The 27,183-nt window shown below is 40.3% G+C and overlaps 1 protein-coding gene across 1 annotated transcript in view; it reads right to left on the bottom strand.

Annotated features, from left to right (window-relative positions):
* Positions 1-7,932: 7,932 nt before the first annotated feature.
* The window catches only part of PGGT1B (protein geranylgeranyltransferase type I subunit beta), a 32,942-nt gene continuing 13,691 nt past the window's right edge, over positions 7,933-27,183 (bottom strand). Inside the window, exons 3-9 of the mRNA XM_069964590.1 lie at positions 22,216-22,283; positions 20,043-20,194; positions 19,687-19,819; positions 17,249-17,294; positions 12,670-12,854; positions 12,381-12,489; positions 7,933-8,299 (exon numbers count right to left, since the gene is read on the bottom strand). Of these exons, the coding sequence (XP_069820691.1) occupies positions 8,118-8,299; positions 12,381-12,489; positions 12,670-12,854; positions 17,249-17,294; positions 19,687-19,819; positions 20,043-20,194; positions 22,216-22,283 (875 nt within the window). The 3' untranslated portion in view covers positions 7,933-8,117. The remainder of the gene's footprint in view (positions 8,300-12,380; positions 12,490-12,669; positions 12,855-17,248; positions 17,295-19,686; positions 19,820-20,042; positions 20,195-22,215; positions 22,284-27,183) is intronic.

Below are 27,183 nucleotides of genomic sequence, written 5' to 3'. Positions count from 1 at the left end.
TTCTCTCTTCAGTCTGACACAGTGCTCTCTGCTGCCACCTCTGTTTAGGACAAAAACTGTCCACAGCAGGAGAAGTTTTCTATGGGAATTTGCAGAATGATGCTTCATGGACATGGATCTTTAAGTAGCCTAGGGCGACCTTCGGTTGGTTGTGAGAAAAAAAAAAACTACACTGGTCCTTTAACAGGCTAGAAGTCAGTACATGCTAGAGGGAGCAATAATGGTCCCAACAAAATGAAAGCAGCACCGACAGAATGCCATACAAGAAGGCTGGATGCAACTCTGTAACCAGGAGAGAAACAATGGAGGATGCAAGTGTGGCAGTCTAGGGTTATTGGGCTTTAAAAGAACAATGCAAGAAAAACTGATGATCTGCATTTTGTGTAGAAAAGGTTATGAGAAATACCACACCTCCAAGCCCCACACCGGCAACAGTGTATCAGGTTTTCCTTCAATGTTCCTTTAATGATTTTTTAGAAAAATTTATTATTCTGTTGCTATTTTTGTATAATTAGAATTCATAGACCTCAGAACATCTGTCTGCGTTCCCATGCTCACAGCGTAGCGTCTTCATTCATTAACAGAACAAGTTCCATCAGGCAGCTTAACAAGCTTTATCAACCATGTGGCCAGAAAGGCTGCTCTAAGAAATATCAGATCGGCCTCATTTAATGTCTTAACACTTTTAAGAAGAAATACTTCAAAGCAGTTGCCATCAAATGCTAACAACATTAATACAATTGAATGTCTGGGAAAAAAATTCTCTGTCAACAAACGTCCATAATGGTCCAAGGCAGTGGTGTCACATCTGCGGCCCTACAGCTGTTTTACAGCTCGCATCATGCCTCGGCAGCCAAAGCTTTCCTTCAGGATCACAGCAGGTCTCAGGATTGAGACCTAATGCAATCAGTAACTTACTTCTAATGACATAAGAAATGTTACTCCAAATTACAGGAACGCTTTAAATCTCAATTTAAAATCTCATTTTGCTAAGCTCCTCCTTCTGGGTTCATTATGGAACTAATGTTGACCCTTATACCTACAGCAAAACCTGGCACCAATATTTGACACAATTATGCTTATAAAAGCTCAATATCAAATAGAGCATTATGAACCACATGATATTGAGCTTTTATGTTCACTATTGTGTCTGTTTGTATTGTCAGCGCTCCCTACATGTATTGGGGCTAGGTTTTGGACCATAAGGTACAGGGGCTGATATTAGTTCCCTGATGCAAAAGGAGGAGCTCATTTCATGTCATTTTAAATATCAAATAACTGTATCTGGACCAATGATTACCATTTTTTGGAGGTTAATTTGTATTGTTTAATGTAATCTAATGTAAAGATGGTCAGGGCCTAGGGAATTCTTCAGTTTGCAATGTTGGCAATATATCTTTTTCTAGCTAACCTAATGCAGTAGGCAACCCTTCCTTTATGTCACTTAGAGTCAAGGAGGGACTGTCTTCATGGTTGGGGCTATTTTAAAAGATAGGGAAAGTAGAGGGGTTACTAATTTGGATAGTATACACATCTTTTTGACTTGACATCTTTTTCTCCCACCCACCATCTTTTCCATCTGTCCTACAGCTAAATGAGTGACTTGTTTTATCATAACCCTGTAGTAATCCCATTGTCACTGTGCTTGGCCTAATAAATGTGTAGTTTCATTGTATATAGTATACAGTTTTATGTTGTTGGTGAGAAGCTTTCATTTGGTCTCATAATAGATACCATAGGGTCTTCTTGTGGGTGACCCTGAATTGGCAAAACCCAACATTGGATTTCCCTGATATGTTTATAAAACAACATTGATGGATGAGGTAATTACTTAGATGGCTAGGATAATGCTAACAATTTACTATACGACTCTATTAGAATAAGTTATGTCCAAATTAGGGGAATGTTGCCCAATGCATCATTTTTTTCCAACTAAAAAAAAAAAAAAGGACAAAATAAAGGGAAAAATGGCAAATCTGCAAAAAAAAAAAAAAAAAAAAAAAACCCCTCAGAAAACAGGGATTTTTAATTTTGCTGTTATTTCTGCAAATCATGCCATTAACCTAAATGGAGTTTCTGTTGTGTGAACATGGATTTCTTCAGCTGAGTGGGACAGCTGCATAAATGTTTGCAACAAATCCTCATCATGGATGCACTCCATAGCATTGATCCGTCCTGCTAGTAAAGGATACATTATAATTTAACCCCTCCACTCCATAGAAATATGTGCATTGGTGGGCAAACAGTTTTAGACTCCTCTATCCACAGGAATAGCACAAGCATATCATTGTGCAGCACATAGAATTGTATGGAGTGGAAGGTGTCTATTTAATCCTAACTCCATTCAACCTTAAGGGGGGTGGGGGGCATGAGACTCCTGTTATGATTATTAAGGGTCCCAGCAGTCAGATCTCCACCCTTTAGACATTCATTCCCTATTCTGCAGATAGGGATTGAGTCTGTTTTATAGACAAACCCATTAACTTATTAACTTACAATTGTGTACTCTTTGTAATACAAACTTATGGGGCAACATTCAGACTGCCTGGGAATGAGCAAAATACCTTGGAATATCTTTTTAAAGCTATAAAAGTGACAGCAGCAGAAGGCTAACATATAAAATCTTAAATTCTGGATTCACAGTAACAATTTAACATCCTTTTTCAGAACCACTTCTAATATACACTACATTGCTTTTAGCACTGTATCGCCTACTTGCTAGACTCCTTGATATGAGTGTAAAGGATGTGAGAAGACATTAGATAGCACAGAGGAAGACAACTATATGACACTGCATGCGGCAGGAAGCTGAAGTCAGGAATTACTCATCCTGTCACTGATGGACACCACAACCAGCACTAAGCCACCCGTCACTGCAGATATTTTACAATCTATGAAAACACAAGCCTGGTTTAACACATTGTCTTATCCTCAATTACTCTCCAAATTAAGTTATGGGTAGAGGTAATAATTGTATAAATGCCCAAACTACCACTAAATAAAGTATGAAAGTATTAGGGAGGTTAGAAGATACTGTACAGCTGTTACCATGAATTCTACAGGCTCTAAGGATTCAATGTGTAAGGTTTATTTTAACATGATTGCAGAGGGTATCTGGGATCAGAATGAAACAGCTACTTTTTCGCACACCTGTCCTCAGATTGTGTTTGGTATTACAGTTCAGCTCCTTTTTATTTTAAAGGGGTTGTCCAGCGAAAATCTTTTTCTTTCAAATCAACTGGTGTCAGAAAGTTATATAGATTTGTAATTTACTTCTATTAAAAAATCTCAAGTCTTCCCGTACTTATCAGCTACAATATGTCCCACAGGAAATGTTTTATTTTCAGTCTGACACAGTGCTCTCTGCTGACATCTCTGGTCGAGACAGGAACTTTGTCTTGGTTTTCTATGAATCCCCATAGAAAGCCTCTCCTGCTCTGGACAGTTCCTGTCTTGGCTAGAGATGTCAGTAGATAGCACTGTGTCAGACTGAAAATAAAACATTTCCTGTGGGACATATTGTAGCTGATAAGTATGGGAAGACTTGCGATTTTTTAATAGAAGTAAATTCCAAATCTATATAACTTTGTGACACCAGTTGATTAAAAAAATAAATAAAAAAAAGATTTTCGCTGGACAACAAAGCCACACCCAACAGTCAGTGATGATACAGTATGTGAATCTACCCTAAGCCTGGATAACCCCTTTAAAGTGGCAATACATTAGATAAAATATGGCTTGAAAACATCGAAACGTCGCTGTATGCGAGTCGTGCGCCTCTTAGTGAATCCTGCTAGGAAAAAGGGGGCAGGGCTTAATATAAGTCCAGCGTACTTGTACACCGGTCTTCCTAAACCCCAATTGTAAGATAACTGAGCGCTTCTCTCAGCTTTAAAGTGACTGTACCACCAGGCCCAGGCAGAAGCACTGGAGGCGGGCTGACCCAACCTTAGTGGGAGGAAACCCTAGCCCCTCTATGATAGGGTTCCATTGATTCTAAGGGAGTCACGTCATGGAGGGACTGGAGTTTCTTCCCACTTAGGGTGGGTCGGCCCGCCACCAGTGCTTCAGCCTGGGCCTGGTGGTACAGTCACATTAAGCATCTTAATCCCCTGCAGCATTTTCTGTCTTGCTGCTGTATACGGCCTCTATAGAAAGTCTATAGAGTCCATATGCTTCAAGAAAGAAAGATATCAAGCAAGAAAGATATTACAGCAAGCCAGAAAGTGATCCTTCTTTCAGCTCTTTTGACATGTCTCTGGTACATGTCTAAAAAAATTTTTTTTAAAGAGCCAGGAAAAATAACTTATATCACAGATTACCTTAATTAGAATTCTATTCAATTTAAATGTACTTTTTGGGTTATTTACAAACAGTGGGGTAGTTTTTTCATTGACTGTACAAGGCAGTGTGAGGAAAAAGGGGTCACCAGTTGTGATATTTTTCTTCCATGACATAAAAGTTGGTCCTCCAATAAGGAGTAAAATTTAACACAACCTAAAACAAAATTAAAGTGATACTCCCCCCTTTTTTTCTCACTTTAATTCATTGGTGGACAGTGTCACCAAGGCGGGGCTTCAAGGCAGTTAGGCCCCAACTCCCTGCTGGAGAGAGTCTTACTGCCCTGAAGCTCCACCTAGGTGACACTGTCCACCGATAAAATGAAGTGATTTTAGAGCAGAAAGAAGATACAGACAAGATTTATACAGATATATATCTCAAATGTGCAGCATCTAAGCTTGTGGATGATGCTGAGAACCACACATAGGAGGGGGTGACCATACTAGAGATGAGCGAATTTATAGTTGGAACGAAGCAGAGCCCTTTGATCCTATCTGCATTCTGCTCATCAGGCTGCGGGCTTTGAAGTCTGGTCTGCTCTGTGCTGTTCCTCCCTCCCCAGGTGCTGGGAAAAGATAGATCCGGTCCTAGGAAACTTCTGCCAGTTTCCCAGCACCTGGGGAGGAGCGGCATGGAGCGCAGCAGACTTCAAAGCCCGCAGCCTGATAAGCAGAATGCAGATAGGAACAAAGCTCTTATATATTGGATATAGGATAGGATGTGCTACACCAATGCGTGAACCTCGTTAAGGCTCTGCAAACAAGCTCAGAGATCAGCGCTTGTTAGCCTTTCTAAAAAGGCCTTAAATTGGACCAGTCACAGGGTTTTATGTGGTTAAACTAAGTTCATGGTAATACAGGGTTTCTCAATCTGATTTCACACATAGCTTTCTTTTTATTATAGAAAAAAGCTCCAAAATCCCAGGGGGTGTTTCCCTGGATGCCAAAGCCCTGATATGTACATCCCACAGCTTGCCTGCAACACCCCTGTGTTAACTTCTATTCACCTCCAGCTGCTTGACTGACCCCCTTGGGCTTTTGAGCCTCATCTCCAGCTACCTTAGGGCAGGAGTGCTCAATTTGTAAAAGATATGTATGAAATCAGCCTGAGAAGCCTTACACAACCATGCACGTACTTGAACCACCTAAAACCCTGTGAGAGGTCTACTTTAAGATTAAGGGTAGGTTCACACTACGGAATGGATTCTGCCGTTGACGGCGCCACGCATATCCGCCGGCTCCATTGATACCATTCTATGGCCTGCCGAATCCGCTGTCTGCCAAAAGAATAGACATGTCAGTTCTTTTGGCAGAACGTGGAATTGGCCCGGCCATAGAATGGTGTCTATGGCACGGGCAGATATGCGCACTGCTGTGAATGGATACGAGCCACGGAATCCGCCGAAACATATCCGCGCAGATTCCGTAGTGTGAACCTAAAGCTACCTAAGAATTAGAAAAAACAATTTTGAGGAAGCCCTGAGACCTTGAATAATAAAGCACCCATCTGTTATAATAGAATAAAAACAAGTATTCACAGAAAGCAGCTGTACAATAGTATTTATTTTATTGTAAAAAATGTATAAATCATTACTACAGACTTATTTACTCCATTAAATAATGTTCCTGTAGTAAATTGCAGCACATAGCACACATTCTGTGGTCAATACTTGGCAATATTGTGCAGTGAAGATGGAAAGGATGAATTATGTATGCCTTCATAAAAATATTACTATGTGAGACATGCAAAATGCTTGATTTTTTTTCCTGTACAACAGATCTTTTAGGCGACCAGTTATTCAGTACAACTAAACATTTTCCTTCTACAGATATTTCCTTAAGTATATATAGATCTTTTTTAAAAAGTGATTTCCAAGCTCTGTCATAAGTGGTCATCAAGTTTAACAATTTTGTTTGCAAAGATCGATTACATCAGTTTTCTGTCCATTGCTAAAAATTTGCAGTAAACCAATAAAAATAACAAAAGATATGACATGTTCTTCCACAACATGTCATATCTCTTCCAGAAGATGACCCCCTGGAACTGGCTGCCCAGAAAATGTCCTATATGACTTATACCAAGTGGGCACAGTGGGTATTACAAGAGGGAAGAATATTACATTTTGGTAATTTAAGCAACTTAAAGGGGTTGGCCACTTTACAGTGAAATAGTTCAGTACAATATTAGTACATGCACTCACTGTATATACTGACAGAGGGGCGGGGCATGGTCACATGCTCCTCACATGCTCTTATGGCCAGACTCCCCACAGAACAGGGCAGCACAGCCTGGAGGAGCGGAGCCTGATTTAAACTCTATGAGTTACACAGGGAGCTGCTGTCAGTAAGTGCTGTACACGGAACAATTTTACTATAAAGTGGCCAACCCCTTTAAGCTTCCTGTTAGCTTTCATCTGGGCTAGGGATTCACCACCAATAAAAGGTCATTAGCAAGGTGGAATTGTGGTATTCGCATAATCAAATCCTTAAAAGGGGTTATCCAGGAACAGAAGATGGCCAAAGCCTTCTACTTCTCAGGGTTTACATGTCTCGGAAGTCTTTAGAGACGTGGCGGGGTGGGGCTAGTGGTGTGTTTACACAGACAGATTTATCTGACAGATTTTTAAAGCCAAAGCCAGGAATGGATTTGAAAAAAGGAGAAATCTCATTCTTTCCTTTATGACCTGTTCTCGTTTATAGTCTGTCCCTGGCTTTAATAATCTGTCAAATAAATCTGTCTGTGTATATGCACCATTAGTTGCAATAATTGTAAGCGGGCAAAACTATGCTCCCATGCGATATCAGATGGCCGCACAGTGTCTCTAATATTACTGAGACACTGTGCAACTATTGGAGATTGTGTGTGATTATTGTGGCTTAGCCCTACCCCTCCCATCCAAGACCTGTTTCGAGGAGGAGGCTTTAGCCATCTTCTGCTCGCTGGACAACCCCTATTCTCCTTTGGGGGGAGAAATTCACATGACAACTGTTTGCTGGTCAGCTTTAAAAGGGGCTATCCAGGCTTACAAAAACATAGCCTCTTTCTTCCAGAAGCAGCTCCACTTTCATCTCCAGTATGAGTGCAGTTTTATAGCTCAGTTACACTGAAATGAATGGAGCTGAATTGTAATACTACACACAACCTGAGAACAGGGGTGCTGCAAGAAAAATCCTGGATATCCCCTTTAACTTTTTTTTCCTGATAGTGAATCCCTGAGGATACTTGAGAGACACCACAGCACGAAGACAATTCATGTTGATAAGAAGAACATCCCTTAGAATCTTTTGGTGCATCCACATATAACTCTACAGACATGGTATCCATTGTTTCATGTGTACTAAATACATAAGTTTGATCACATACATTAAATTTATTTCCCCATGTTCTAGCCTTATTCTTGCGCATGGTTTGTAGTCTGCATAAGAATTGAAATAATGTAATTGTTTATGCACATTGCATACAAAAAAAACATTTCGTATTGTAGCTTGTGTGTCTGAGTTATTAGGTACTGACTATAACTTAAAGATGATCATGGAAGTCAATTTCTAAAGCTGCTGAATGATGACGTGATAACTTTTAAATAATACCATCTTATAAAATATATTTTTATTGAGGTACGGGAGAGGGGTGGTTGAAGCCTGTTGTACAATGCAGTGCTACTAACCAATAAACACTTTGATCGAATGACTCCAGTACGAAAAAGCACACTTGGTTAATACATGGCTTAGACGTGGGGCTATGAATCTCCATCCTAAGGTGATGTTGGTGGCCATCAGTCAAGTACTGAGGTGCAGATGATTTGAACTCTTTTCACAGTTCTTGGCTTTCCAGGAGTCATGAAGCTGCTGGAGATGTTTGTATGTGGTTATGCTTACATTCAATGCTGGGTGGACTTCATTGATTCCAGACTCCCCCATTAAAGAAAGGCCACAGATCCCAAAGTATGCATGCAAGGCATCTGGATTGATGAGAAAGAGGATAGGGGAATATTAGAATAAAAATATTTACAAGAACCATAACTTCTTTAGTTCTTCATCAATGTAGTTGTAGAAGTCTTGTTTGCGGTGCTAGTCATATTTTTCAGTGGTACGAATTTAGGCTATGAGCTAATAAGCATTCATTAAAGTGGTATTCAGCTCACAATTAACTATTAATATGTTGCTGCCCAGGCGCAGAACATTACAAACATGCTATCCTTACCTCTTTGTGCTCCCTGATGTACTCCTACATCATCTTCAGTCCCCAGCTTAACAATCCTGCCTCCACTTCTGAAAAGGGCTCAACTGGCAGTGACAGTTTGCTCAGCCAATCTCTGGCCACGGTGCTGTCATGTCTCATTCAGTGATTGGCTGAGCAAGCTGTTACTGCTGAGAAGAGTTTGTTGCAAAACGAGCAGGGGCTTCAGTCAGCGGGGACATTGGAGAGGACGCTGGGGGAGCAAAGAGGCAAGCATAACATGTTTGTTATGTTCTCCACCTTGGCAGCATTATACAAAAATGTCCTAATGCCGGATAACCCATTTAAAGGGAATCTGAAAGGGAGGAGCTGCAGACATGAGCAGATTGCTGATAAAACAAATAATACACTTTTTTCTGTTTTCCTTATAAGTTTAGGAGTTGTATAGGTCATGCAGGCCCGAGCAAGGGTGGGGAGTAGAAGTTGTGCATGCAGCAGCTCAGTGTGGCTTCGATTATTTTTGAACTTATAATAAAAGCATAATTTAACTCTGCAAACAGCCGTCAGCTAAAAGACAAGAGTTCATGTCTTAGCTATCTGCAGCTTTAGGCCAGGTTCAGACTATGTAACTGTGCGGCTGTATTTGCGGCTGTAATTGTGCGGCGGTATTTACGGTGGTTCATGCGTACGATGGAAAGTATAGGATATACAGCTGCACAGTGCACACTATGTATGAATCTACGGCTCGATCGTAAACGGACCCGTAAAAAATTAACAAGACCATTGTTTGCGGCTGGACATGCGGCCGTGGATTGACAGGCGGTCCGTACAGAGTACTTCAAAAATAGCCGGCAATGATGCCGAATGCCGATGCCTCTAATAGTTAATATATTAAATTAATAAAACACATTTTCTTTGTAATAAAGTCCCTTTCGTTGGTCAATAATTTAATTCTAACGAATCCATCATTTTGCAATTAAATATACTGTTAAAATAAATAGATATATAAATAAATGTATATTTATATATATATTTATTTTTTGACAGTATATTTAATTGCACAATGATGGATTCGTTAGAATTAAATTATTGAACAACGAAACTGAATTTATTTAATCAAAAATGTGTTTTATTAATTAAATATTAGTTAGTAAAGGAAGCTCCATAAGCCGTTAATTCATATTGCCGGCAATAGAGCTTTCTGTACTAATCATCACTTTACTGTAATTAAAACATCAAATGTTTCTTCTAATTATGTTATCACAATAGCATTATTAGAAGAAACATTTAGAATTATATCGGCGCTCAGCTGATTGGCTGATCGGCTCAGCGCACATATAATTAGCGGGTCCGCAGCACAGTGACTTCATTGTGCTGCGGACCAGCGAAGAGACAACATCGGGGTGAGTATACAGCTCTCCCCACCCCCTCCCCAGCACTGCACCCCTCCCAGCAAGGAAGGAAGGGGGGGGGGGGGGTCAGTTAACCCCTTCCTTGCTGGGATGGGTGCAGTCTGACATCAGTCTGGCCCCCAAGGGGTTAAGGGGGATGCAATACATCCTCCCTTAGCCCCTTGGGGGCCAGACTGTAAGCAGCGATCCGTAAAGATGCTGCATACTGTAAGGTGCACAACACCGCTCACAATGATGGGTGTTGTGCTCCTGTTTGTGTGTTTTTTGTGTGTTTCTCTCTTTTTGTTTTTCAGATATCGGTATCCTGGGGATTACGTCGGATTCCGTGGACTACGTCGATGACCAGCGGGTTTTTTTTGTTTAGTTTTTTTTAATAAAATGGTCAATGAGGGGTGTGGGGGTGTTTTTATTTGAATAAAAAAAATTTTTAACTTGTGTCTTGTCTTTATTTCTTTACTTTATAGACTTAGTAGTGGAAGCCGTCTAATAGACGGAATCCATTACTAAGTTGGGGCCTAGTGTTAGCCGGTATAAAATGGCTAACACTAACCCCCTATTATTACCCCAGTACCCAATGCCACCAGGGGTACTGGGAAGAGCCGGGTGCCAGTGGTCCCGGAGCGTCAAAATTGGCGCTCCTGGACCGGGCGGCAGCAGGCTGGTAAAATTTAGGCTGGGGAGGGCCTAAACCAATGGCTCTTCCCACCCTGGTGTTACCAGGCTGCTGTCGTTTGGTTTTTAACCCGGCTGGTTATAAAAATAGGGGGGACCCTATGCGTTTTTTTTTTAAATTATTTATTTAAAAAAAAAAAAAAAAAAAAAAAAAAAAAACGCATAGGGTCCCCCCTATTTTTATAACCAGCCGGGTTAAAAACCAAACGACAGCAGCCTGGTAACACCAGGGTGGGAAGAGCCATTGGTTTAGGCCCTCCCCAGCCTAAATCTTACCAGCCTGCTGCCGCCCGATCCAGGAGCGCCAATTTTGACGCTCCGGGACCACTGGCACCCGGCTCTTCCCAGTACCCCTGGTGGCATTGGGTACTGGGGTAATAATAGGGGGTTAGTGTTAGCCATTTTATACCGGCTAACACTAGGCCCCAACTTAGTAATGGATTCAGTCTATTAGACGGCTTCCACTACTAAGTCTATAAAGTAAAGAAATAAAGACAAGACACAAGTTAAAAAAAAAATTTATTCAAATAAAAACACCCCCACATCCCTTATTGACCATTTTAGTAAAAAAAAAAACAAAAAAAAAAAAAAACACTGATCATCGACGTAGTCCACGGAATCCGACGTAATCCCCAGGATACCGATATCTGAAAAACAAAAAGGGAGAAACACACAAAAAACACACAAACAGGAGCACAACACCCATCATTGTGAGCGGTGTTGTGCACCTTACAGTATGCAGCATCTTTACAGATCGCTGCTTACAGTCTGGCCCCCAAGGGGTTAAGGGAGGATGTATTGCATCCCCCTTAACCCCTTGGGGGCCAGACTGATGTCAGACTGCACCCATCCCAGCAAGGAAGGGGTTAACTGACCCCCCCTTCCTTGCTGGGAGGGGTGCAGTGCTGGGGAGGGGGTGGGGAGAGCTGTACTCTCACCCCGATGTTGTCTCTTCGCTGGTCCGCAGCACAATGAAGTCACTGTACTGCGGACCCGCTAATTATATGTGCGCTCAGCCGATCAGTCAATCAGCTGAGCGCACATATAATTCTAAATGTTTCTTCTAATAATGCTATTGTGATAACATAATTAGAAGAAACATTTGATGTTTTCATTAAAGTAAAGTGATGATTAGTACAGAATGCTCTTTTGCCGGCAATATGAATTAACGACTTATGGAGCTTCCTGTACTAATTAATATTTAATTAATAAAACACATTTTCGATTAAATAAATTCAGTTTCATTGTTCAATAATTTAATTCAGTTTCATTGTTCAATAATTTCATTGTTCAATAATTTAATTCTAACGAATCCATCATTGTGCAATTAAATATACTGTCAAAAAATAAATATATATATATATATATATATATATATATATATATATATATAAATATACATTTATTTATATATCTATTTTAACAGTATATTTAATTGCAAAATGATGGATTCGTTTAAATTTAATTAGTGAACAACGAAAGGCACTTTATTACAACGAAAATGTGTTTTATTATTTTAATAGATTAACCATGAGAGACATCGGCATTAGTGCAGAGGATCGCAAACCCCGGTAATAGCAATTCATGTAAACTGTGTTCCCTGCTTTCCCAGATGCATCCAGAGGTGTTTGCATCACTTTGTTAAGATTTTGTTATTTTTAGTTGAACCAGATTTCCAAGTAAACGACCGTATGTTTTGAGCCGCATGTCTATTTTTAGACATGATGTACACATAAAATGTACACAAAGATGTACACATAAAAAACTGTAGTCATGTACCTGGATGGCTATCTGGCCACTTAGCAAAACCACCAACTAGTCGGTCTTGAGTAGATAAAATAAAATTTCTGTTTTTCTCAAAATTTGTATACTTGAAGATGTCTAATAGCTGCAATAATAAAAAGATTCAAAAATATTAATGGTATAAAAAGCAACAATTCACATATGCAGCAATAAAAAAATGTGTACTTCATATAAATCAAGAGACAAGCAACAGATGAAAGTCCAAATGTACAAGAGAAGGAGGAGAGTCACAGAAATAAGTCTTAACAGGTATGCAAATCTTTACCGTTAAAGTTGCCCCCACCCAAAAGGAGTAACAGGTGTCAACTGGCTTGTTAGGTCGGCCTTGGAAGCCATTTTGTTGCCTCAAGATGCACCACCTCCTTATTCGATTGAGTTCTTTTTCTGAGAAGACATCTTCAAGTTTTCCCATGAGACACAGGGAAGCAATGCCACAAAATGTGGACCCTCCTAAATAAAGATGATAAAGCCAACAATTGTAATAGCAAGAATAGTAATAACTCCTAATTTTGTTTAAAGATTAGAAAAGTAGACAGTAAGAACCAAAGTTAACTACTCTTTGTGAACCGTTGGGCGCTGGTCGTAAGACTTTATACTACAACTGGCCCAACAGAGTGGCCAGGTTAATGGATTTTCACTGCCCGATGCCTGTGTTTGGTGGCCTTACCTTCCCCTCTCCATAGAGAAGACATAAACATCTGGCTGTGCTGAGCTTTTACACCTTAACTAGACAAGTCAATATATAGGATTATGACATGGTTAGTTAAGTTAGAGAACACACTGTTAGAAGTATTTTCCATCCCATTTACTTCTGTCGGGAATTTGTGTAGGATTTCTTTTTTCTTTACATATGTTCACAAAGGAGTCATAAAAGACAAGTGTTTTGAAACCTTTGGCCAAGTGTTCATGTTTAGGAAGGAAAGGAACAAGCCACAACACAATAAATCACCCTTGCACATTTATGCAACGAGTATCGCCAGCAAAGCAGTGGAGTTGTTCTAAAAAACAAATACGCCACATAGATGTAAAGTTAGCTGTACCACATCAAAAGGCAACATGGTCCTCTGCTATTATACTAATATGTTGTATGTGACTAGAAAATAAAAAAGATGAGGATTTCATACCAAGTAATAGGTATCACTACTGATTTTACGCCACCATTTTTGAAATATATAGACAGACATTACAGACACTTGCTTTCTATGTGCCGGCTACCAGTTATCTTTTATATAGAGCACATTACCAATTTTGGGTAGAAATAAAAAAAATGTTCCCTTGGCACAGAAGTGTAGCGTATCACATTCCCACATTTCATCTTCTGTACTAGGATTCCAAAGCCCTGGACCAGTGACAACTATGTGGAGAATAAATCAGCGCAGGTCCAAAGTGGTGATTTTTTCATACTTCTTGGTGAAGCCAAAGAAAAGGTCATTTAGAAACCTGGGAAAGTGCACAAGGGCTGCGATCTTATATGTTCTAGTTTGGCGTGCTTGGACATTTACACTCCCCATATTAAGAAGCAGACTATAAGCCATTAATCATCATGATAGGGGCTGCTCAAACTACTCGAGTTATAGGACTATCACCGATTTGTGGCTCTGTGCCTTGCACCCAAGGATATGTTGACATTGCTGTTAACTTGATGGTAAGCAGTGCAAAATAAAAAAGTGACATGTCTCTTATTCCCTGGCAGCAGCACTCCTATAGGAGCTTCAGAGCAGTCCCGTGCTGTGTGGTATTTTTTTCTGGAGCAGAGGAGAGTTTTTCTATGGGATTTTCTTTTGAAATTCTCAGGGGCCAGTACTGGAACACTATCAGGAAAAAGGTTAAAAAAAAACTTCAATAGTGTCCGTACAGCGATATGTTCACTGAAGCCAAAACACAGAGGACTGCTACCCAATGTGTTCCTGCATGACAATGCACATCCTCACACTGCTGCCCATACAGTCAACACTCTCCAAAAACTTTGTTTTGAGGTTTAAAGCATCCTCCATATAGTCCTGATCTTGTCCCAATGGACTATCACCTGTTTGATTCCCTGAAAGAAGGCAGAAGATGGTAGAGATTCACGTCTGATGAAGAGGTGAAGACAGCGGTGCATTTGTGTCTCTCAGCTCAGCCAAAAACATTTTTAGGGAATATGAAAGCTTGTTGATAGATCGGCAAAGTGTATTCAAAAGCAAGAAGAATATGTTAAAAAATAATGTATTTGTATTTTCTGAAAGTGAATTAGAATAGATTCTACAGTTAAGCGCGGATAATGTGACCATGATTTTTAAATTTTATTTCTATTTTTTTGTTTTTAAAGCCACTGTATGTGTGTTAGGTTTCAGTTCAGGGAAGAAAAGGTAAGAGCTTATTCACACTTGTGTTGCTTGGCGTCCACTTTATCCGCGGGTGGCGCCTGCGGGGTCTGGTCCTGTGACAATGGGGTTGCAGGGCCATTCCGTGGCCCCCCTTCTCTGCTTGCGCACGTTTTGCGGGGATTGTGGTCGCTGACCGGCACAGTGATGTTTTTTTGGTTAGGGACTCGTGTGTATCAGAAGACCTGCAAGTGGTACATGAGGCAATATGGTTTGGCCAAATTATATACTAACTTCTGATGTTGGTTTTAAATGTAGCTGAATAAGCTTTCGTGTCAGCCATGGGTGCGATGTGCAGCCATTTCTGTCTTTTTGGTTTGTGCATATTTTATGTATTCTGTCTCTTTTTTCATTGTGGCTAGCACTCGTGCTTTGTAAGACCCATGTGATCCAAATTAGCAGGAAGCACCTGTGTACATAAGGGGAGGATCTCCTAGTATTCTCCCATTCTACCTGCAGAGGAATGGAGAGAGAGGTAAGAGCTTGTTCACACTTGTGTTGCTTGGCGTCCACTTTTTCCACCGGTGGCGCCTGCGGGGTCCGGGGGGGCCTTTTAGGGTCTGGTCCTGTGACAATGGGGTTGCAGGGCCATTCCGTGGCCCCCCTTCTCTGCTTGCGCACGTTTTGCAGGGATTGTGGTCGCTGACCGGAACAGTGATGTTTTTTGGTTAGGGACTCATGTGTATCAGAAGACCTGCACGTGGTACATGAGGCAATATGGTTTGGCCAAATTATATACTAACTTCTGATGTTGGTTTTAAATGTAGCTGAATAAGCTTTCGTGTCAGCCATGGGTGCGATGTGCAGCCATTTCTGTCTTTTTGGCTTGTGCATATTTTATGTGTTAGGTTTCACTCTTCAGCTATGTTCATGAACTGCATGAACAACGGATGTTTTTCGGGACTTAAAAACAATGGCCATTGTTGTGAGTGTCAAACAGCCATTGTTGCAGTGAAACTTGCATTGATTTCAATGCATAACGGCCGGAGATCATCATCCAAGGTCAGCACCCATTTCCATGGCCGCATTGAACAACAGCGTTTGTTCAATATGCGTATGAACAACGCTCGTCGTTTGCATTAAAGTCAACACAACACTTTTTTACATGAACAGCCGCTGTTTTAAATGAGAACGCCGCCATTCTTGTGATAAACAAATTAAGTTGTGTGAACATAGCCCTACAGTAAGAGTTCTCCCAAACACCTCTCTTGTAATCCAGTATACATCTCTCACATATTGGGCACTGCTAAAATACAACTCATCTAGTTTACAAATACCTCAGAATTCATATCTGACAAGCTATTTTACTCAAGGCCATCTTTCCTGAGCTGCCATTGACAAAACAGGACAGAAAACTGGAAGATCTTGTATTAGAGTTTACATTTTTTTCCCCTAAGGCAGGCGCTACAAGCTGACAAGTTCTTCACAATGCAAGAAGTATGGTTAAGATATTCAGATGTCATCTGAAAGAATCAGACTGTAATGGTGTGGAACTTGCTGGATGATGACCATGCAGTGCCACCATCACTACTACTGCCACTGAGATCATCATCTAGCAAGGTCAGCGCCTATTATAGCTTATAAAGGACATCAGGAAGTCCAGATCTGCGCCAAAATATATCACTATTTCCCTGTGCGAACAGGGGATGTGCAATATATTCAAATGGCCTAACAAACAATTCAGAGATCCTTTCTACGGCCCGTACCCTCGATTACTTGTGCCTTCTGAAGGCACTGCAAACAATCATCAGTCTCGCTGATCAGCGCTCACTTGTGTCCTTGCAAAGCCCCATGTCAGCCTGTGTAAAAGGACCCTTACTGTGACTGCTGCAAATCTCCTTTCACCATCCTCTACTTTGAGCTGAAGTACTTGACAATAATTTAGCAGTCTTTTCAATAGTGTCATAGAGCAACATGCCCTTAGGGTATGATAACATGAGCAGAAGCTGCTCAAGGAAAAATCAACAGGTTTTTGGATAATCTATTAAAGAAATCCATAGCTGAAACTTAGATATCTGCACACCAATAAGCTCATTGGAGCTAATGTTTCTTAACTATGGATTCTAAAATTTGTCACACCGTCACTATACTGCATTGAATTCTCTTGGCATGAAGTGCCAGTAGAATAGGTGCAGATCCTGTATAGATAAACCCTGATCGAATGTATGATGTGTGAACACTGACCAAGCAGGTAGCCTGATTCCAATAATCCAGACATTCAGCTCTAGTGCCACTAAACTGAGGGCCGTGATCTCTTCAAATCATAGGGAAATCACATTCAACAGAACCAGACACACAAAAAAAAGTCTAAGTTTCAAGTACATCACATGTCATAAAGAATTAGACAGTGGAATGACAAATTCAATATACCACAGTGATTATTTCTTCAATTATCATGTGGTACACATCTGATTATACTTTTTTGCTTTGTGACACCACCCCTTTAAGTCATGTTACAGTGAATAATATGAAACTTCTTACCATGAGCTTCTAGGCCGGCTCCTTGTCCTAGCGCATTCTCGTATGACTGGAACAAAAACAATTTTTTTAATGAAATATCCAAATTCAGAAATGCATAAAACAGAGTATATTGTGCAGCGGGCACATTACCCTGCAAACAGAATCTAGGAAATGCAAGACACCTTCCCACATCTCCATCAATGTATTATCACCGGCCTGGCACGGTAAAAAGCAGGGGTGGGTATAGCTGTAGGGGAGTAGGCCTGTGCCTATAGGTGACCCTAGAGGAGGGGCACCTGCTAAAAGGAACATTTACACATAAAAACATAGATCAATGTGTAGACTTTTGGAATCTATGTAAAGGTATGTGTGAATTACTGTACTCTTTTTCTGAGGAAATGGGAGGAGGACATCCAAAAGAGGGGATAAAGGATAAGAAGGCGCTAGATGATGTGAGAAGAGTAAAACCATGGTTGAAAAACATTTTACTGCCAAAAAAGCTGAGCAAAAAAGCTGATTAACATAAAATACTTTTTACTTGGCTCTGCCTTTAAAGATATGCTCATACAATAATGACCATAGTAATAAAAGAATAGCGTGTCCCAAAAAAAAAAAAAAAAGTACAACAATGCCCATTGTTCATTGAAAAGATTTCCATAGAGCGGAGTGTGGTTTGCAAATGGTGAGGTCACTATTGTTTGAGACACGATTTATTCATAGGAAATATCAGTACGGACATTAGAAACAAGACACAGTTCACGGAAAACTGGAAGATAACACACTGGAGCGTATTGTTAGTACGACACAGTACACATGTACAATAAAAAAATTACATGCAAAACACAAAAGATCAGAGGACGGACTTTACATTTGCATACTCAACAGCACACAATATTTCAAAATATGAGGAACTCCATACTGATCCAAGCTGCTATTTACAATGGGGTTTTTTTTTATTTCTTTTGTACAAATTGTCATAGAGCCTCAGCTTTCCACTAAGCATAGATGTGTGTAACAGTGGAGAAAGGACAGCTATCAGCCAATAACCCTCTTATAAATAAGGGCACAGAAAACAGCTAGAAACCCTGCTCATATGGTAGGTGAACCTCAAGGTCCACATCCAGTTTACAGCTGTATCCAAATGCAGAATTATTAATATAAGGGTATTTTAGGCTGTGTTCTAGTCTTTAATTTTATTGTTTTTTTTTTCTTTGTCAAAATCTGTGTGGGATTTCTATTTCATCACACAGGAAGTTGCGTTGCCTATATGAGTGACATATCCCTATATACTGAGATCTTTATAAGTCTTTCCCTAACCCCTTCCCTCCTGAGCCACTTTTCATTTTTGCGCTTTGCTTTTTCCTCCTCGTGTTTAAAAGGCCATAGCACTTGCATTTTCCACCTACAGACCCACATGAGACCTTATTTTTTGAGACACTAGTTGTGCTTTGCAACAACAGACTTCATTTTTCTATATAATATGCTGCGAAGCTGGAAAACAAATGATTTTCCCAGTGGAAAAAAAAGAAATGATTTGTTTTCATGTTGGGGGGTTTTGTGTTTAGGCTGTTCGTCCTATGGTAAAACTGACATGTTATCTATGTTCCTAAGTTGTTATCTATGTTCCCCAAGTCAGTATGATTATAACAATATGCAACTTGTATAACTTATTTTATTTGATGGCTTTTAAAAAAAGTTTTTTTTTTTTTAATAAATGCGTTTAAAATTGCTCTATTACTATCCTTATAACGCTTTTATTTTTTGGTCTATGGGGCTGTGTTAGCCCATTCTCCTGCACAACAGGTGAATGGTGAAGTGACGCAAGTATAACACGGTTTTGCTCTGCATTTCTGTCACTAATTTATGCTGCCATTATTTTAGGCAGAAAAAAACATAGTGATAGATTGCCTTTATGAAGAAATAGTATCCCTTTGATCCAATAAAGTATATAAAAGGGATACAAGCAGCAAGGAAAACTAACACATGGAATTCCTTAAAGGGGTAGTTTAGCAAATGATGATTAGACAACTGATGCCATAGATGAGAGAGTTGTAATTTACTTCTATTAAAAAATCTCCAGTCCTCCAGTACATATTAGTTGCTGAATGTCCTGCAGGAAGTGGTGTATTCTCTCCAGTCTGACATAGTGCTTTCTGCTGTGGCCTCTGTCGGGAAGCAAATCCTCAGAAAACCCTATCCTGCTCTCCAAACTGAAAATTCACCACTTCCTGCAGGACATACAGCTGCTTATAAGTACTAGAAGACTTTAGATTTTTAATAGAAGCAATACTACAAATCTCAGGCACTTTCTGGCACCCGCTGATTTGAAAGAAATATTTTTTTGCTAAACTACACCTTTAATGAAAAAACAAGTTCTGGTCCATGTTTCATTTCAATTCTTATTGTGTTGTAAATGAATTTCTTAGAATATATGCAAGCAAGATACAATGTGTACTTACCATACTTCTTCTAATGTATTCTATTGACTTCTCCATATCCATTCCCGACCAGTCATTGAGCATATAACAAATGCATGATGCACAGTATACAAATCTCATGTCATTCTCACTTCCCTCAGGCACAGCGCAAAAACTGCAGAGAAAAACAAGATGGTGTTTTCTGCGGATGTCACATGTTATACTATATATTACTATAGAATAAGAGGAATATCCTGCAAACCACAAAGTTTGGCTGTCCACCCAATTCTATTATTTGTATGACAAAACACATTTCTTATATTAAATTTCAAAACACAAACTGATAAAAACTTACTCAGCAAAAGCACATATACATAGTAACAAAATGGAGACCATACCTTCCATCAGGAAGCTGAAGTGCACGCAGTCCTGCAAGACATGCTTCCTTATTGACACGACTCAGATCATCTCCTAGTATTAGCAGGCTAGAGAGAGCGGTGTAAGTCATTGCTATGTGGCCACCATCATAGGGATGGTAAACTCCATGGCCCTGCAGAGGCACATTGTAATACAAGTGGTTAGGTTAAAAAACATTTTTTAATTTTAATATAAAATTTGATTTGGGACTTTAAGGGACTCAGTCCCAGCACTATTTTTAACACTCAGAGCTGCAGGCATGGGCAGATAAAACTAATGATACCTGTGTCTTAGCTTATGGCTATTTGCAAAGAGATAAAAACAGGCCAGCCTGAGCTGCGGCATGCATGTCACCTCTCTCCCTGCACTGCATAATTGATAGATAGGGTTTAGTGCTGGCAGCTAACCTGGGAGGGGTGGGAGAGGGAGGAGGGCATGCATGCAGAAGCTCAACACGGCCTCTATTATTCTTTCATTTTAAAACATGATGTCATAACTTTGCAATCAGTCTTTGTCTAAGAGGCAGGTATTATTTGTTTTATCTCCCCATCAGTTATTAGCTCATGTCTGTTGCTCTGAACATGATACAAAGCGGACATATTCCCTTTACAGGAAAAATATGGTATCAAAAGGCAAAAATGACAAAGAAAAACCTATACTTAGAATAAACGTATAGCAGAAGAAATTGAGGTCATGTTACTGCTCATAGTTAGCAAATGTACAATTCATAAAAGGCTCATGTAGTACGAGTGGGATAGCAACCCCCTGTCTTTAAATATAGACATTAGAAAATATATATGAGACACATGGCTTTATCATTCTCGGGCTCCGTAGACTTACATTATAAACTTGACTCTCTTTTTCTAACACAGAGCAGGAGTGGACCTCGCTGCAGCACAGTTCTCTTTCCGCTCAGTATGGGTCTGAACACTCAGACCCGGACCAATCAAAACTTGACATGTGAAATACTGGATAATGTCTCATTTATAGAGGGCATTTGGATCACATATATATGCAATAGGCTAGAATATACACTTATGGCACAGTCTGAAATAACTAGCAGAATTTGCCCATGATTAGACTCAATAATTAGAGTATAGGATCACCAATATAAAGTGGTACCTTGGTTCTCGAACTTAAAGGGAACCAGTCAGCCCAATCGGGCTGATATGGTTCCCTGAAATGCTGTATACAGCTCCTGCAGCAGCCGCAGCAGGACTTTAATCCCACGGGCGCGTGACAGGCAGTGAAAGTAGTCATCTGGGCGGCTCCCTGCCGTATCTAGTCAATGCTCTCCGCCTGTCAGCGTGCTCAGAGAGGATGAATTTTACTGGCCTTTCTGGCTGTCGATCATCCCTCTAAGCGTTCAGCAGTTCAAGGAACCATATCAGCCTGATTGTACTGTATATGCACTCCAGCAGTCTTATACATTACTGTAACAGATGGGAGATGGTGGTGCACTGACTGTACTACTACTGTACTGTATATGCACTCCAGCAATCTTATAGAGAACTGTACTGTATGTGAAGCCTCACCAGTGCTAAACTCGCCAGGTACAACCCACCATCCACGCTCGCAAAAACGTTAAGATACCAAGCAAAGTTTAAACATTACTTCCAGGTAAATTTTTGTTCAAATACTGTGGGATTACTGTATTTCAAGACTGGGTGCCCGAAAAGTTTTTGAGAACCAAAGCTAACTTTCCTTGACAATACTGTGAATTCCGAGCAGAGAACCAAGGTACCACTGTATTCTAAATAAATACATTTTAGCCAGCATTGTAGCTGGCAAATTCTAATTTCCCACTGCTGCCCTATACACTATTCAGTAGAATGCATTATACAGGCCATGCATGTTATAAAGGACCAGGCCAGACCTCCTACCCGCACTCTCACACCCATGTCCAACCATTAGGTAAGCAGGGCATACGTCAGGGAAAAGGCACAGATTTTTGGACAATCCTTTTCTCCGGCATACACCAGGGCACATGTTCAAAAATATCCCTCAAAGTATCTAAACACAAGATGAGATGGAGCAGCAGAGTTGCAGCTAGATTTTCACCTCCCATTGGTCTTTGGGATGTGAAATTCCAATGCTGAGGTCTTTATATGAATAAACAATAACTCTTGATACACTTGTCACCTAACAACATACCTTGGATGGATTGAATGGTAACCCCAAACATGATGAACCTCGAAAACCACATCGATCTAGATTGGATTCTTAAAAAAAAAAGAAAAAAAAAGAAAAAGAAAGGTCTTCATCAATATACAATGCTACCAAATTCTCTAAAATAAGAGTTTTTTCTTTTCTCTGCTTGTGTCATACATGAATACAATTGACTTATCCAATACTATCAGAAAAACGGAAAACAAAAAAAACTATAGATATCGGGAAAAACTGAGGAGCTGGATACAGATGGCTCGGCTCCTATAAACATAATCTTATATCCCATTACCTGCTCCTCACTGGTAAACAAAATGAGAGATTGGCTAACAGTAGCTAAAACTCATTTTCACGTCCCTTATATCCTATATACTTAAAGTGTCACTGTCGTTAAAATTTTTAATGCACAAATCAATAGTCCAGGTGATTTTAAGAAACTTTGTAATTGGGTTTATTAGCCGAAAAATGCATTTTTAATCATGAAAAAGCAGTTTGAAGCTCTCCCCCCTGTCTTCATGGTTTTCCTATGGAGAGAAAGTAAAGGCAGCAAAAACAAGACAACAAAGAGTTAATTTACATTCACATCCCAGGCTCTCTCTTCTGACAGGCACCATGGAGCTATCTGACTACTAATTAGGGCTCTGAATAGCTCCCCTGCTGTGTTATCCTTTGTTCTCAGCTGTCCGCTAATCTCACTCCTTCCCCCTACCCCCTCCCCTCTTCATAAACCAGACAGGATCAGACTGATGAAAGAGATGAAACAACAGTCAAGATTTCCTGATTCTGAGGAGTGGACAGCAGAAAGGAGAGGGGGGGGGGGGGGGGACCTGGGAAAAGGCTTTTTACATGCAGATAATGGCATATTTGGCTAATAAACCCAATTACAAAGTTTCTTAAAATTGCCTGGACTATTGATTTCTGCAAAAAAAAAAAAAAATTAACGACAGTGACACTTTAACCCCTTAAGGTCAAAGCCTATTTTAGTTTTTGCGCTTTTGCTTATTCCATTTTAAGTTTAAAAGTCCATAGCTCTTGCATTTTTTCACCTAGAGACGTATATGAGCGCTTATTTTTTGCGAAACCAATTGTACTTTGCAATGACAGGCATTATTTTTTCCATAACATATGCTGCGAAACCGGAAAAAAAAATCATTTGCGCTGTCAAATTGAAAAAAAACCGAATTTGTTTTGATTTCGGGGAGTTTTGCATTTACGCCGTCCGTCCTATGGTAAAACTGACTTGTTATGCATGTTCCTCAAGTCGTTACGATTACTATGATATATAACATGTATAACTTTTATTGTATCGGATGGCCTGTAAAAAATTCAAACCATTGTTAACAAATATACGTTCCTTAAAATCGCTCCATTCCCAGGCTTATAATGCTTTTATCCTTTGGTCTATGGGGCTGTGTGAAGTGTCAGTTTTTGCGCCATGATGTGTTCTTTCTATCGGTACCTTGATTGCGCATATACGACTTTTTGATCGTTTTTTATTACATTTTTTCTGGATTTGATGCGACCAAAAATGCGCAATTTTGCACTTTGGGATTTTTTTGCGCTGACGCCGTTTACTGTGCGAGATCGGGAATGTGATTAATTAATAGTTCGGGCGATTACGCGCGCGGCGATACTAAATATGTTTATTTATTTATATTTATTAAATGGGAAAAGGGGGGTGATTTGGACTTTTATTAGGGGAGGGGATTTTTTATTAATAAAAACACTTTTTTACTGTAACTAGAAGTCCCCCTGGGGGACTTGTATATAGACAGCACTGATCTCTCATAGAGATCAATGCTGTGTATATACACAGCAAAGATCGATTAGATCGGTCATAGATTACTATGGCCTGCTGCAGGCCATAGCAATCTATTGCCGAGCCGGGATCAGCGTCATCAGCGGGCAGAAGAACGGATCTCCCCCCCGCAATCGCATCGCGGGGGGGAGATCCGTCCCACTAGACACCAGGGACGTGCGGCGCAGTGCCTCTAAGTGCAGCTGTCAGGTTTGACAGCTGCACTTAGAGGCTTAATTAGCCGGCGCGTCAACGGGACCCGCGCCGGCTAACAGAGGCACTGCCCGGCTGCACGTGTCAGCCGGGATCAGCGCCGTTCAGAGCGGGGTCCCGGCGGGACCCCGCTCTGAACACCCCGAGCGGCACCATGACGTATCAGATACGTCATGGGTCGCTAAGGGGTTAAGCACTTTAGCCATTTCCCTGCAATTTTGGGTTGTTGTCTCAAAGAGGTTTTGCTTTAGCTAGACATACCCTACGTATACTTGCTGTTAGGCACTAGTTTCATTCTGGACAAATCCATTATTATTTGCATATGGGAAGTAAATGCAAAAAAAAAAAAGACAAATAAAATGTGCTGCTATTAATACCAGGTCTAAAGACCAGCACAAGACTAAGAAGCTGGCTTCACATTGCCTTAATATTTCGGAAAAACACCAATTAAAACACCATGTTTATTTAATTTTTTTGCAAAAACGACAGTGGCCAGATGTTAGGACCCTATTCCACGGGACAATTATCGTTCAGATCATGGTTAAAACGTTCGAATCTAAACGATAATCATTCGGTTGAATAGCAGTTAACGACTAACAACCGAACGTTGATCGTTTAATAAGACCTGGACCTATTTTTATCGTTGCTCGTTCGTAAATTGTTTGCATTGAATAAGACGTTGTTCGTTCGTTCGCAGTAGTGACGAACGCAATAGCGACGACAAGACCACCGCAAGAACGATCAAAAGTAACGATTATCTTTCCATGTAAATGGGTGAACGATTTCAGGTCTTTCACAATAGCGGTCATTTGGATCATTTATCATTAACGATTATGAGAACGATAACCGTCCCGTGAAATAGGGCCCTTAGCTGGAAGTCAATATTTATGATATGCCTTACACACATAGTGGTTTTTTTGGTGTGCTGTCTTTCTCTCCTTTCTGGCATTTTTGAGGCTCTTGGCAGTTTTTCCAAAATGCAGAATGCCAAAGATTTGGCGTTTTGTTTTTTTTTTCTGGCAAACTGTGGCGTTTTTACTCCCATAGACTCCCAATGGGGTTTTGGATGTCTTAAAAACGCCATTGCTGTGCGCATGCTGTTTTTTTTTTTCTGGTGTTTTTGTCACCATTTGTGGTCCACCAACTAGGTCCTGTGATGGCAGAGGAAAAAAGTTCTGCGCTGCATTAGCTTTTTTTGGGGGGATGAAAAATATCAGACAGATTTTTTGCCTAAGGGTGCCCTCACATACAAACTTGCTTTAGATCACATCTACTGATGATTTAGATTTTGAAAGTTATAACAATGATACTTTAAATAATTTTTTGAAAGGACAACTATGCTTTAAAGAACCTGCATGGTTTGGTCAGAGTATTCCTTAAACATGGTGACAAGGTGACTTTAGTGCCTTTTTTGCTGTTAATGAGCCCCTGAGAATCACCTCTATGGTGCACACCTATTTCCCATTCCGTCCATTCAGGGAGACAGAAAGCACAGTTGGGCTGTCAAATGTACTGAACTGAAAAAGCTGCACTATGCTGGAGGATGATTTACAGTAGACTACTTAATGGGATATGAGGGGAAAAGTGGGTAATTGATGGAATGACTTTGCAAGTTGCTATGTGAGCAGTGAGGAAAGAAAAGGCATCAGCGCAGCAAGAAGGGCTTACAATAAGCACTAAACTGCTCCTGCGCTAATAAATAAAGTGAGGGGTTACATTCAGGAGGCAGCTCTGTGTACATACAGTAGTAGTAATACTAGTAGACTACCCAGAAAAATATTGGGGGTGAGAGATGAAATGGCAGATTTGATCTACTTTTCAGAGACATTGTGGACTGGAGGCAGCAGGAAGACTCAGCTTGCTTTCACCAAACCCAAGCTCACCTTCTCCTGCACATAGCAGTAGCCAAGACCCATTGACACTTCCTGTGGTTCATCTTTTTCTCTGTACACCAGTGCTTCTCAATTTCAGTCCTCATGGTTTGTGGATATCCCATACAAAGAACATCTGTAATAAAACCTGGTGCACTGAGTATAATTATATCACCTGTAAAATACTAAGGAAATCCTCAAAACATGACCAGTTGGTGAGGCCTGAGGACTGGAATTGAGAAGCACTGAGCCAACAAAAGGCTGTGGACAGCAGACTGCAGAGGAGCAAGACACCTAGTCACCAAAGCTAGTCTAGACTAGTGACAGATAATTCTTTTCTAGGGTAGGGAGTAATTTTTCGTAAAAAACTGTGCCATCAATGACATGATCCATCTTCATAATGCCCAACCTAGAAATGGGAGAATTCCCTCAGACAGTGCTTGTACATGACAACTGAATTTCTGGACAATTATATGCTGGAACAAAGAAACGACCAACTGGCTGATATGGGTGACGTCCCCACTTTATAGTTGTACTAGTTTTTATATAATATATATATAAAAAAGCTAAAAAGCTGACGTGACTGAGCTATTACATATTATCCATGATGTAAAAAACTGTTCCTTTACTACACCGTAGATGTTCATAGCAGGGAATGAAGCACATTAACCTCTCAAGAGAGGGTCATACATCAATGTCATATAAAACTAATAGGACTCTGGGGCGATATTCACAATGTGACATTCCTGCAGGACTGAGGACACCTGGAGCTAGAGGAGAGTATCCTTGTTAACAGTGGCTATGTGCTGACTGAGTGTTCTATGTGCCCAGCGTGCACACTTCACTAAAAGCCTGCAAGACATCGGTCATCTGTAGACAATGATTTGACTGCTGAGTCAGCTTCATTTTTCATGCTCTCCCATGAGAACTCAATTCTCGCATCAATAGTCGCATCAGAATTCACTTGTATGCCTTCATGGCAGCAACAGAAATTCGCTACAATTGTATTATAATGATAAAGGAATATGATTATTATTAATACTACTACTACTATTGCCACCAGCAATTTAGATT

This window comes from Dendropsophus ebraccatus, chromosome 3, assembly GCF_027789765.1.
Source record: "Dendropsophus ebraccatus isolate aDenEbr1 chromosome 3, aDenEbr1.pat, whole genome shotgun sequence".
Classification (NCBI taxonomy): Eukaryota; Metazoa; Chordata; class Amphibia; order Anura; family Hylidae; genus Dendropsophus; species Dendropsophus ebraccatus.
The sequence above is the reverse complement of the archived record's forward strand: the minus strand, read 5'-3'. Positions and strand labels throughout refer to the sequence as shown.